Source organism: Clinocottus analis, unplaced genomic scaffold (genome assembly GCF_023055335.1).
Source record: "Clinocottus analis isolate CAN_PGR_092001 unplaced genomic scaffold, fCliAna1.0.p SCAF_9, whole genome shotgun sequence".
Lineage (NCBI taxonomy): Eukaryota > Metazoa > Chordata > Actinopteri > Perciformes > Cottidae > Clinocottus > Clinocottus analis.
Window position 1 is genome coordinate 20,963,435 of NW_027176251.1, and position 12,709 is coordinate 20,976,143.

Here is a 12,709-nt window from a genome sequence, read left to right on the forward strand (position 1 = left end):
TCACATTCAGCCCCTTGAACAGCAGTGAGTGCAGTAAATGACTTAAAGTTTTCTTTGCAGTTCTTCTTCTTCCATCGGAGGACAGACTTGCGCACCGACAGCTGTATCACAATTTGGACTGACAAGATGTTGAAAGACATCATAATGATGAATAATAATTCATCATCAGGTTGGACTTTGAGAAACAGAGACATCCATGTGTCACTATTTTCTGGTGCAATCTGTTAAACGTGTTTTATTTACCAATCTGTTGCTGCATTCAAACTGTCATCAGCTGAATTCCTGTCAAAAGATGTTGGTATTCAATTTATTTTAATCATAAATAACAAATCAATGTATTTATTTGTTCTATTTAGTTTTACAGCGTCAGGAAAGGAATGAGTAGTGAGCGTGATGTTTCCATACACGTAGAAGAAAGACCACAGTGAGGCGTAGCGTTCATTAAACATGGCGTCCAGGTCGAGCCGCCGGTCAGATCGATGGATCCCTTCAACTTTCGCACCCAAAGGTCTTTCAATTAATAAAGCCCAAAGCCCGCTACATGAAGTCTTTGATGCTCTTTTTGACTTGAATGTTGAAAGCCTCCATGTTTTTGTTTGTGCTTTGAAATTTAAAAGCATTTGGTGAAAGAAGACTTCAAGGAAAGTGTAGAACACGTTCACAGTCTGTTGATGTATTAGGATCACAGAAAACATCTTATGGGCAGTATTTTCATGTGGGTAACTTCCACACGGCCCTTCTGGTACTCTGGAGTCTCCAGGTTCTCTGTTTCTACGGCCCAGCTGCTTATTTTACAGTCTTTTAAGGCACTCAAGTGTTTCCATCTGACTCTGAGAGCAGATCATTCAACTCTCTGATAAGTTATCACTTCTCAAATATCACTGTCTCCACGGCGGTGTGGGCTCTCAGGACGCCTTGACGGCGCTGTGTCGTCACTAGTTTTCTCATTTCTCACCGTGGGCTTGTCGTCAACTAGTCAGCGTGGATGACCTGCCCTCAGGGAGGAGAGGAAGAAACCCATTTCCTACAGCGCGTTGCATTCAAGGACCTTTGTGAGGTGGTTTTCAGTACACAAGTGACTCATTTCCACAAAGTCTCTTCAGAGTGAAGGCCGTGTGAAAGCTAAGGTACCGGAGACTTACAACATCACATGTGAGGGAAAGTCATTTAAACACTCTGACTGCATACAGACTGATGACAACGCATGACCGATCATGAACATGAGCACGCCGACACACATGGAAAGAGCGTGCTCACTGTATCGAGGGCTCAGAGGAGCAGGCACTTCCTGTTTGTGTCACTCAGAGGGCAGATGCAAAGCAGACGCTCTGTGGCTCTCCTCACTTGTCTGTCTGCCACTATTTCCCACTATAGCTCTGGCGCTCCATAATTATGAATTATGAAATATAATTTCATCGCGTTTTATTCACCATAAACACATTTTTTTCATTGGGCAGGTTGGCCAGCTGTTCACTAACTCGGCCACATAACCGGCTCTGTTTCTGTTGGGCTTCATAAATGAACTTTTGACATTAATATCAGGCTTTACGTGTCACTTCTGGAACCACAGATGTAAAGATATGATCAGCGTGAATAAAGCTTCAACACTGCGTCCTCAACAACCTACAGTTATGAATGTATGGAACATTGTATAGTTTGTGGTCAAACAGGTGAATGTATTGGGAACATGTGAATGCAGTAAACTTGGTGTTTTATCACATGAACAGTGAAATCCACTGCAAACGTGGATCATAAAGCTCTATCCTGTTCATCAATGTACACAACAAACACTGATACTCTAGTTCCACTGATGTGTGTGTGTGTTTTATAGACCAATTAAACCCATGCTGTGCATATGCCGTTGTGTGTTCTCTGAGTACACACCGGTGTTTTCCATGGAAAGTTCCAATCGTTAGTAAGAAGGGAGTGATTTCAGTGCTGATAAGCATGACGTCTGGAGGGGAAGCGGCTGAAGCTACTCGAGGACACGGCAGCAGTGTTTATTCAACATGCATCAGATTCCAACACCCGCTAGTGGAGCCAATTACTGAACCTTCAAAGTGCAGCAGAGGTTAATGTGCACGTGATAACGCAGAACACGCGTTTTAAAGGAGCGCCTGCTAATGAGTTCCAACCACAGAGCGAATGACATGATATGAGGGCCAACGCTATATTGTGTCATGACGACGACATGAGGGGTCTCTCCATCTGTGAGTCTGCCAGCTGTCACAATAAAAGGTCTTCAAAACTGTTCAAGAGCTTTACTCAAATGCTCTCACGGCTACATGCTACGTATGCTAACCCAGCACTCTTTTCTGCTGAAAAGGAAGTTTCATTTATCTTTTCTTTCTTGTGTCAGGATGACATCACCCTGATACATCTCTGGAATGAAATGAGAGTCGTAACGATCGTATCGGCGGTCCATACATTTAAATCATGTGCGTCTGTTAGCTGTGATACAAGAACTCGATCGAGCATGAATCCTGACTGTAAGTTGTCTCTGTCTCCCAGCTGTGAGCCGAGTGACCGACCGGACCGACCAACATGGGGAAGCAGAACAGCAAGCTGCGCCCTGAGGTGATGCAGGACCTCCTGGAGAGCACGGACTTCACCGAGCACGAGATCCAGGAGTGGTACAAGGGCTTCCTGAGGGACTGCCCCAGCGGGAACCTCTCCATGGAGGAGTTCAAGAAGATCTACGGCAACTTCTTCCCCTACGGAGACGCCTCCAAGTTCGCCGAGCACGTCTTCCGCACGTTCGACGCCAACGGCGACGGGACGATAGACTTTCGGGAGTTCATCATCGCGCTGAGCGTCACGTCACGCGGCAAGCTGGAGCAGAAGCTGAAGTGGGCTTTCAGCATGTACGACCTGGACGGAAACGGGTACATCAGCAAAGCTGAGATGCTGGAGATCGTGCAGGTGAGTGTGCACGGAGGCAGAAGGACACACACACACACACAGACACACACACCAGGACGTTAGCCAGGGCAGTGACTGTGAAGCATGAGTATGAGCTGTGCTGCTGCCACTATATCCATAACACACTCTTCTGGAGTAGAGAAGCAGTGCTGGCCCTTTAAGAGCTTCCAGACACGGAGATCATGTGCCTCCACACGGTTTCCAAGACCTTCATTTACTGCCAGCATTGAAATGTCAGTGTACTTAAAAAGATGCATTTAGATATAAAGATTAATGGAATGAAAGCTGTTTTGGAAACAACTCTACTCCCACTTTAATGTGGCCTTCAGCTGTAAAAGGAAAATACAGAATTGTCCATCCTCTCTTCCCCGTTTTACTTCCACAAATGGAACTAAGTTAGTTTAGTTTAGTTGTTAGTCTGTTAACCTGTTTTGGACTGACTTTGGCATGTCTACAAGTTAGCAGAATTTTTGAAAGAATAGAGGAAGTACGACACCAACAAGCAAATGCAAATGAATGCCCAGCAGCGTACAGTAACGTACAGTAACGTATAGTAACGTACAGTAACGTATAGTAACAAACAGTAACGTACGGAAAGGTGCAGTAATGTGCAGTAATGTGCAGTAATGCGCAGTAATGTGCAGTAATGCGCAGTAATGCGCAGTAATGTGCAGTAATGTGCAGTAATGCGCAGTAATGTGCAGTTTCGTTTTAGTGTCCTAAAACGAAACTTTCATGTTTAATGTTGAAGAATAATTAATAATTAGTTGTAAGTAGACATTTTCCACTAAGACTTAAGTTGTTAATAAAAGCGGACATCAATGAAAGGTGTCGGCAGCATGCAGCTGTGTACAGATGGAATATGTTACATGGCTTTGCTCCTCTTCTGGACGGTTTGAACACCTGAGCTACTTCACTCCGGGTGCAGGTGCACAAACTGGACCGTAGATGAAAACTGTCCTTCTGACGTTCTCTCCTGCATGTTTTGCTCGCGGGTGCCTGGGCCAATAGGATGTCTGTGTGTCCCCTTAGCTGTTGCCTAGCAATGCGATTTCATTGACATGCTGGATGCAGTTTACTTTAACCAGCCGACGACTCCGATGCCTTTTATGGTCGCCACTGCCAATCCCGGACAATCTGAATCTGCATTGCCTCACATTTGCCCACGTGTCAGAGTAGCAAGGTTAAATGAACCGTGATTCAGACTTGAGCCGCCACCGGGTCTCATAAACCCTCGGCCCACTTTGCATTAAAAGGTGCTGCTCCTCCCAAGGACGGGCGGATGAAAAGAAGGCGATGACTCAAAGGCTCATGTCTGGCTGTGTGCCGGGCTCATCAGCTGAAGTGAAGAAGAAGAGTGTTGAACAGTTGTTATTTTGGCTTAATGAGGGATTGAGTGTTTCTTTGTTCACAATAATTAGCCGCTGTTGGTAAAGGGCTGAGCAATGTCATGAGGGCAGTGCTGTTGATTGGAGTTTGATTGTGGCTTTTGAAATGCAGAAGCAGGAGCTCTGCAGGGCTTGAACTCATTAGATTAGACCGAGCCGTCCATCACGGCTGCAGTGCAGATTCAGACCGAGCCCAAGGCCGTCTGGCCTCCTCTCCCTGTCTGAGTCTCAGACGCAGCTCATCAACACCACCCACCTCTGCTGGGAGACGGCAGCCTCAAGAGAAAAGTTTTCAGCTCGCGCTGACTTTTGCAAACGATGCCTGAGTTCTAAAGTCTGCAGCTCAGTGTGACCACAGTCTCTGCTGAGGGCAGCTGCTTCCCAAGAAGCTGAAGCCATCCGTGTTCTGCTGCGTATCCGAGGCCAGAAGCCCAGAGTACAAGTGAGATCCAGTCAGTGGACGGTCCTGCTCCCTACTGTGGACCTTCATGCTCATTGTGACCCCGTATGAGCTCCACCGCTGCAGCTCAGACTGAAACATCTCTTTTATTTTGTAGAGAAATGCACGCTCCCCAGAGGATGACGCCTACGCTTATTTGTGGGTTTGAGACGAACTCTGGTCGATGTTACGATTGATATGATAAACAAAATTGTCAAATTAATCTCATAGTATTCAATACTTCAGTACTTTGGTGTCTGACCAAAGGAATGTCTTCCCCTTCGGCCTCAGCTGCTCTTTGTGTTGGCTGATGATGAACTAATATGATGACGTGGTCATCTTTACTGCTGAGTATCACCTGGTTGGGGACAAGTCTCAGCTGGAGCTCAAACTAATACAATCGCTCCTCTCGTTCTGCTGAGGTGGCCATCTTGTTTTGGAACGCTCCTGCATCCCCGTCGTCAGCTGTAATGAAGGATGAACAGATCTTTGGAGGTGTCATAGAGCTCATTCGTGATGTACCAGCATGTTAACCAGGTGATTCCCGTAGCAGTTGTGTTGTCCATTGCGCTGGCGTCCATGTTTCCCCCTCACTAGTGACTGAGCGCTGTGGCTCACTCCAGCGAGCTCATGGCCTCTCCTGCAGCGTGTGTGAATGCTGCTGATGCTCATAATTAGCCGAGCCGTGGGAGTAATTGATGAGATGGATGGCAGCCAGCCCGGCTCATCTTCTCCAGAAAACGACAACATCTGAACTCCGGGAGAAAGATGGGAGTGTCTCCTCCCCTCAGCGGTGATGTGGAGCCGCTGTCTGCCTTTCATCTGAAGCTATGAGCAGCTGCACACGGGGTCGCTCACCGTCTGCAGAGACGCTCATACTGCAGTGAGCAGCAGGTCAGATGCATACATCATTGCTCCAGCGGGTGAAGTCGTCATGGGAAACATATTCCTTTTGCCTTTTGCTTTTCCGACGTTGCCTGAAGGCCACCGTACTTCTGCAAACAGTGTGGCTCCACCGCCTGACTTCTCGCTCTCCCTTTCCTCTCAGCCTTGGCTCCGTCTCTCTGGTGTCAATGGACGGGGTTAAGGTGATTTATGGGATCATACTTTCCTGCTCTCATTTGGAGATGGCCACATAATAGTCCTGGCTTAGTGTTCTTCTCTCTGTGCTGGAGGCGACGCTCCCTCCCTCTCACGAGGGTTTGAACTGGAAACTCTTCTCCTTTTGACATCCGAGCTCGAGATGAGATTAGACCTTTGAAACCTGTTGGTCATCTAAAACATGAACAAAAACACATGTGAGACATGAAGGCGTGCCGGCAGTCTCCATTGTTAGTGAAGTGGATAGTTGGAGGTAAAGAGGGGAGACGCCAGGTGAAGAAAGACTCAACCAATCAGGAGAGAGCTTGAGTCTGTGGAGGATGAGCGTAATAATCCTGAAGAGACGCTCTGCCTCAGAGGCAAACCTTCTCGGACATGCTCTGTAATGCGTGGTGAAGGGTGTGTGTGTGCGTGTGTGTGTGTGTGTGTGCGTGTGTGTGTGTGTGTGTGTGTGTGTGTGTGTGTGTGTGGAACAGAGGAATATAAGGTCTCTCTGGTGTCAGCTGTCAGAATATTGAGAGCGCTTTAAGCTCCAGATCGCTTCACTTCTTATTGGTTGCTTGTAATTTGGGGATTTGGGAAATTTAATCTCATTCCACTGCGTTGCTCTGGATTAGACCATCGGCTAAATCCCCGACAAGTAATATTGGCTAAATGTACTCAACACTCCCAGCCGTTTTGAGGGATTGTGATGCAAAACAGCTCAGAGGTGAAATGAAGACGTACATTAGCGCGCTGCTGGTCCTCGCTCAGTGGAGCAGCAGAAGCGACTCCTACTGAACGCTGCCGCTGCGCTGTGATCACAATCAGCCCTCCGCTGGTCACATGTCACATCCCATCGCCCTCAGATCGCACAGAGACAGAGAGTTTCCTGCCAGACCTCTGTTTGTTCTCTGCAGGCTGCACCGCTGTGGTGCTGATGCAGGAGTTCATGCTTCTATTCTTCAGGTGTCGTGAAGTCTTTTCAGTGTGCGTGACCCCTGACCTCTAAAACACAGGAAGGATCCAGATGAGACTCGCATCGTGTTGCTTTTTTATTTGCGGTAAATTCGAGCTTTGGTTTTGAATTCAAGATGTCTGGTATCACTCACGCTACACACATGGATCCTGTGGAGTCATTGAACTGAGAGACAAACGGTCCAAAATTAAACGTCACATATTTGCTCCTGAGTGGACCTGATCACAGTCTGCTCCCCAGTAATCTCCTGAAGACGACATACCGGAAGGGTTCTGCTTGTAGTACTGAGCACCCCGTTGGAGCCGGCTTTGGGTGATCTAGGGAACAAGAAGAGGAGCCCACCGGCTGTCGTCTGGTGCTGGTTTAGCTTTTCATCAGCTAGGAAGAAAACGCGCAACTTGTGAAAGAATCGGGTCACAGACGTCGTCTCCGCTCCAGTCTCGCGTCCCAAATTGCTAATTGGACTGGAAACAATGACCGGCACGGGGAAGAGGAAGTCTCGGCCCAGATATCCGTTATCTGGATCCTGCACCGGAACCCCAGAAACACTGTCCGCCGGCCTCCAGGCTAAACGGCAGTCAGGTCGATAGCCGATGTGCTCTGAGATTGGCCTACTAGCAATTTAATGAGAGCAGCGCCTAAGAGAGGAACCGGTCCACAAAATCATTACTGTTATCTATTCAGAGTCTAATACTCAATAATTGAGCCAATGGGCTTCAAAGCTGACTGTGTGGGTGTGTTTGCTGCACGGACGGAGCCGACGTCACTTAAAGAACAGCCAGAAGAGCACAGACGAGATGAAGTACATGTGAAAGAACCACAAGGGGAGCTGGAGGAGGATTGAGTCGATAGGTTCCAGGTCCTTTTATGAAAGTCATCCTTTGTAAAAGGTCTTGATTATCAGCTTAATTTGCACCAAAGCAACGAGTTCCAGACACACATTGAAATACACAAGATGACGTGTAGAATCAGTCAGATGGAGTTCAGGGTTCAAAGGGTTAAGAGATCACGGATCAATCACTGAAGGTACGACCTCCTCTTGTCCCCACAGGCCATCTACAAGATGGTGTCCTCCGTGATGAAGATGCCCGAGGACGAGTCGACGCCCGAGAAGAGGACGGAGAAGATCTTCAAGCAGATGGACACCAACAGAGACGGTAGGTGGAGCCCAGACAGCTCACCTGTGTGCACCTGCTGCCAGCTGGATACCTCCAAAGCTTTTTGATCAACAATATGATAATACAGAAGATGACGTAATCGTTCTATTGAACGCTTGATTTATTAGTTTCAGTGAAATGGGACACAAATTGCAAATGTGCTGAACAGCTTGTCACCTGGTGAGCTGACAGCTGGCGGCATTGTCACCGCTTCTCTTGGTGGAGTTTCCTGTGGATCCTCTAGTCACTAGAGGGATCCTCTAGTGGATCCTCTAGTCACTAGAGGATCACTTTAGTGGATGCTCTAGTGACTAGAGGATCCATGAGAGGGATTCTCTAGTCACTAGAGGATCCACTAGTCACTAGAGGATCCCTCTAGTGGATCCTCTTGTGATTAGTGGATCCTCTAGTCACTAGAGGATCCACTAGTCACTAGAGAATCCCTCTAGTGACTAGTGGATCCTCTAGTCACTAGAGGATCCTTTAGTGGATCCTCTAGTGACTAGAGGATCCCTCTAGTGGATGCTCTAGTCACTAGTGTATCATCTCGTGGATCCTCTAGTGACTAGAGGATCCCTCGAGTGCATCCTTTAGTCACTACAGGATGCACTAGAGGATCCACTAGTCACTAGAGAATCCCTCTAGTAGATGCTCTAGTCACTAGTGGATCCTCTAGTCACTAGAGGATCCACTAGAGGGATCCCTCTTGTGGATCCCTCTAGTGGATCTTCTAGTCACTAAAAGATCCTCTTGTGGATTCTCTAGTCACTAGAGGATCCACTAGACTCTAGTGGATCCTCTAGTGACTAGAGGATCCCTCTCGTGGATCCTCTAGTCACTAGAGGATCCACAAGAGAGAGAGGATCCCTCTAGTGGATCCTCCAGTAGATCCTCTAGTCACTAGAGTCACTTTAGCTGGTTGAACCCAATGGACCCACTAGCAGCACATGTGGTGAATATTAATATTACTGTTTTGGTTTCAGGTAAGCTGTCTCTGGAGGAGTTCATCAAGGGGGCGAAGAGCGACCCCTCCATCGTCCGCCTGTTGCAGTGCGACCCGAGCAGCGCCGGACAGTTCTAGTACCTGAAGGCGTCAACACAACCTGTAAGGCTTCACGCGCTGCCTCGCTTCACTAGAAGCTCTCATCCTGGTATCATTATTCATGGGAAGCCAGTTGGACGAGGAGAGAGTTACTGCGAGTCCTCGTGTTGGTCGGGCGCCCGCAGGACGTGGGACGGGTCATCACGATGTCTCCGGGTCTATTCCTGGCTCGTGGACGGACATGAGAGACGCTGTAGGAGGGGGCCGCGAGTGAGGGAGCTTCTGAAAGCCCCCGTGTGTAGGATCTTGGCAATTTCTGAAGCGCTGTGTTTGTTGGCCAGCTTGTGAAGAACCTCAGCACCCAAACGTCCCCACGAAGGAGGAAGAGCAGAAGTTTGTGTTTGCTCAGAGGTTGTGTGTCGGTGCAGCAGCGTCCTCTGTGTCGTCATGAGCTGCTGGTTCAGTGGGTAAGATGAAGATTTGAGACAGAAAAGAAGACGAGGAAGAGAATATCTCTCTCTTTACCCTGCGGCTGTAATCTGATCCGTCAGTCACTGATCTTCAGGTTTGAAACCCGGGAACAGGAAGTCTGTTTTCACTCCGAGTCCTCCTGAGACGCGTCGGCATCATGACAGACGTCCAGGTCTCCAGGTGTGGCTCATAAAGCTGAAGGAGGTCTGATCCTGTCTTCTCCTCTGGCTGCAGCTGCCCAGACGTGAAGCCAGCACATCTGTGTCGCCCCCTGGTGGCCGGCTGTGGGTTTAGACGCACTTGATTTGATATGCAGCAGAGTTTTTATGGAAACGTTAATATTGCGGCGATTCATTTGATTCATTGTGCAGCAATATGAATGTCAGGGATGATCCAACAGCGTTTATGTTGCAAATGCATGAATGTTATAAATATACCTGAATATTTAGTTTGTCTACATCTGATGACTCTTCTGTTGTTTCATGATGATGATGATGATGATGATGTCGTCCTCTCTCCGTCTCCTGCAGTGCTTCTTTTGAGGGACTCCACACGCCCCTAACTCTCCTCCATGGAGCAGACTGACGATGAAGAACGACGAGCTGATGACGATGAAGGCGACGTGCCTTCATCATGCACTGAGGACATCAAGGAGCTCGTTATCAAAACCCCCAAACACAGACTGAACCCCAGGACTTTCCCAAACCCTCAAACCCCTGATTGTAGTTGACCAGGACCCCTCAGTCCTCCTGCGGGCGAGTCAGAGGAGAGGAGGCCACCCGAGGGTGTGTGTGCAGTAGAGAGAGAGAGAGAGAGAGAGAGAGACAGAGAGAGAGAGAGAGAGACAGAGAGAGAGAGAGAGAGAGAGAGAGAGAGAGAGAGAGAGAGTTTCCTCTTCTTTCTCTACTGTGAGAACGTGTACATGTGTTTGTGCATTTTACAAACTCGATACTTTGTTTCATATTTCGTGCTGGGACATGTAACGTGTGACATGTAACATGTGACATGTGACATGCTATGCTACTATGCATATGCGCCCTCATCGGTAGTTTAGATTTTCGTGAAGTGTCACTGACGTGATGAAGAATGAACGCATCCCTTTACCCGCCGTCTGTTCCAGTGTTTTCTTTTCATATCAGTAATAATTTGAGGGATATTTTAGAAGCGTGTCAGCGTCTCACTGCCTCTGGCTGCAGGAGGACAGTCTTTCAGTATTTCAGTACAGTGTAGATACATGAGAGGTGCACCTCCATTTGTAAAGCTAGTTCAGGATGCTCAGTTCACAACAAATGTTGTGAATGGATCAAAAAAAACAAAAAAAAAAGTCAGTTTATTGAAGGTGTCGCGGGACGTCGAGCATGTGAACCGTTCCCCTCGTGGAGAACCAGCGTCTTCACGTCCCTTTTAAATGTTCTTTAGATGGCGCATGTTGAGCAGCGGGGGCAGAGGCGGCATCACTCGTGTGCATGTGACGCGCATGTGCGTGTGTTCAGGTGCGTCGTGGTCTTCGGCGGCTCAGCGGGCCGTCCCGCCCGAGCCGGCTTCCTGTGCGTTGGTGTCGTCATCGACACGCGCCGCTTGACGGGCATGCTGGGTAGTCAGAGCGGAGAGCTCCTTCTGTTGTTTTTCCTCTTTTAGTTGAGCTCAATATTTACAATCACCATTCTGTCACACACACACACACACACACACACACACAGTGAGTCTCCCCTCTCAGTCCACTACATGTAGCTTCCAGACTCGCGTGACCTGCATGACCTCTATCAGCGTCCCATTCAGTACAAACAGCAGTCGATTGGTCTCACCTTCTCTCCTCCGCTAAGCTTTAAAGAAGAGACATAACGCTCTCCTGAAGTTTTTCCCAGAGTTCCCTCTGCCCGCTGGCCCCTCCCCTGAATGCACCGGCGCCCTCTCACTTGTTGCATCATTTTCCATTTAGAAAAGCTTTGAATGTTTTATTAATAAACAACTGCTGTTTTTTTTGTGAAGGAAAATACAGACAAACAATCACAACTACTGCAATGATACTGTCACCATGTGTTGCTTTTATTGTATTTCTATGATTTGTTTCTTCTTTCTTTTTTTTTTTAAAAAAGTTTAAAAAATGAATAAAAAAAGCTACGTCAGGTGTAACATTTCTGTTAAAACACAAAATAGCATCTTGTGGTCAAGTGCCAAATAAAAACAAAACAGTATTGTATGAATTTATACTGTACAATCGTTATCTGTTGAACAAAATGTTTGTAATTGTTGCATTTTGTAGGTTTTGTATGGTATCCTGTATTTAGTGACTGCAGTTTTGGAACAGGATTCTGTATTTTGGTCAACTTTAAAAGGCAAGAATTAAATTTACAATTTATTGTGTGCAAGCATTCATGTGACGTCTGTTTAATGTGAGCGTGAAGAGGAACATTACAGATGTGTAGTATTGTGCGTGTTGGCCCATAACCAACGAGACATACCTGTACACGTCAGCAGCTTCTTGCTACACAGTTCATGACGACTCGCGGCTCATGAAGACACAATTCTTCCCCATGAGGATAAGTGCATTTTAAAAAAATAGGATATTGGCCAATATTCATTCTCTTTCAAACTTTTAAATACTGACGTGGTTATTGGCTTTAAAAATGAAGTTTCACTGGCGGCGTCTTGCCGGCTGCTGGAGGCGCTCAGTGGTTCCTGCTGCAGAGGACGAGATCAGCTGCAGCTTCAGGAGGAATGAGTTGGAAGCTGGCGTGTTTTGAAATGTCAATCAGCTGTTTAAAATGTAAAAAATGATGAATGGGATTTAAAAGTTGTATTAAAAGTAGGGCTGGGCAAGGTTGAAAAAAATGAATCGCGATTAATCACATGATTTTTCTGCGATTAATTGCGATTATGCACCAAATTTAACAATGAAGTAAAAAACTAGTGTATTACATACTTTTATTTTAAAGTAATGTTACTAGAACAATATAACAGCACTCTGGAGCAACAACAAGTTAATATACACACACACACATATATATACACACACACATACACACATACATATATATATATATATATATATATATATATATATACATATATACATGTATATATATATATATATGTATATATATATATATATACATATATATATGTATATATATACATATATATATGTATATACACATATATATATGTATATACACATATAAATATATATGTATATATATACATATATATACACATATCTATACATATATA

At 46.4% G+C, this 12,709-nt stretch overlaps 1 protein-coding gene across 2 annotated transcripts in view; it reads left to right on the forward strand.

Moving 5' to 3' along the window:
* ncalda (neurocalcin delta a) overlaps positions 1 to 11,852 on the forward strand; it is a 58,164-nt gene extending 46,312 nt beyond the window's left edge. For both annotated transcript variants that reach the window (XM_068569754.1, XM_068569753.1), the window contains 4 exons: positions 2,512 to 2,922; positions 7,860 to 7,965; positions 8,949 to 9,070; positions 10,009 to 11,852. In XM_068569754.1, coding sequence (XP_068425855.1) covers positions 2,545 to 2,922; positions 7,860 to 7,965; positions 8,949 to 9,046 — 582 coding nt within the window. In that variant the 5' untranslated portion in view covers positions 2,512 to 2,544 and the 3' untranslated portion in view covers positions 9,047 to 9,070; positions 10,009 to 11,852. The remainder of the gene's footprint in view (positions 1 to 2,511; positions 2,923 to 7,859; positions 7,966 to 8,948; positions 9,071 to 10,008) is intronic.
* The last annotated feature ends 857 nt before the right edge of the window (positions 11,853 to 12,709 follow it).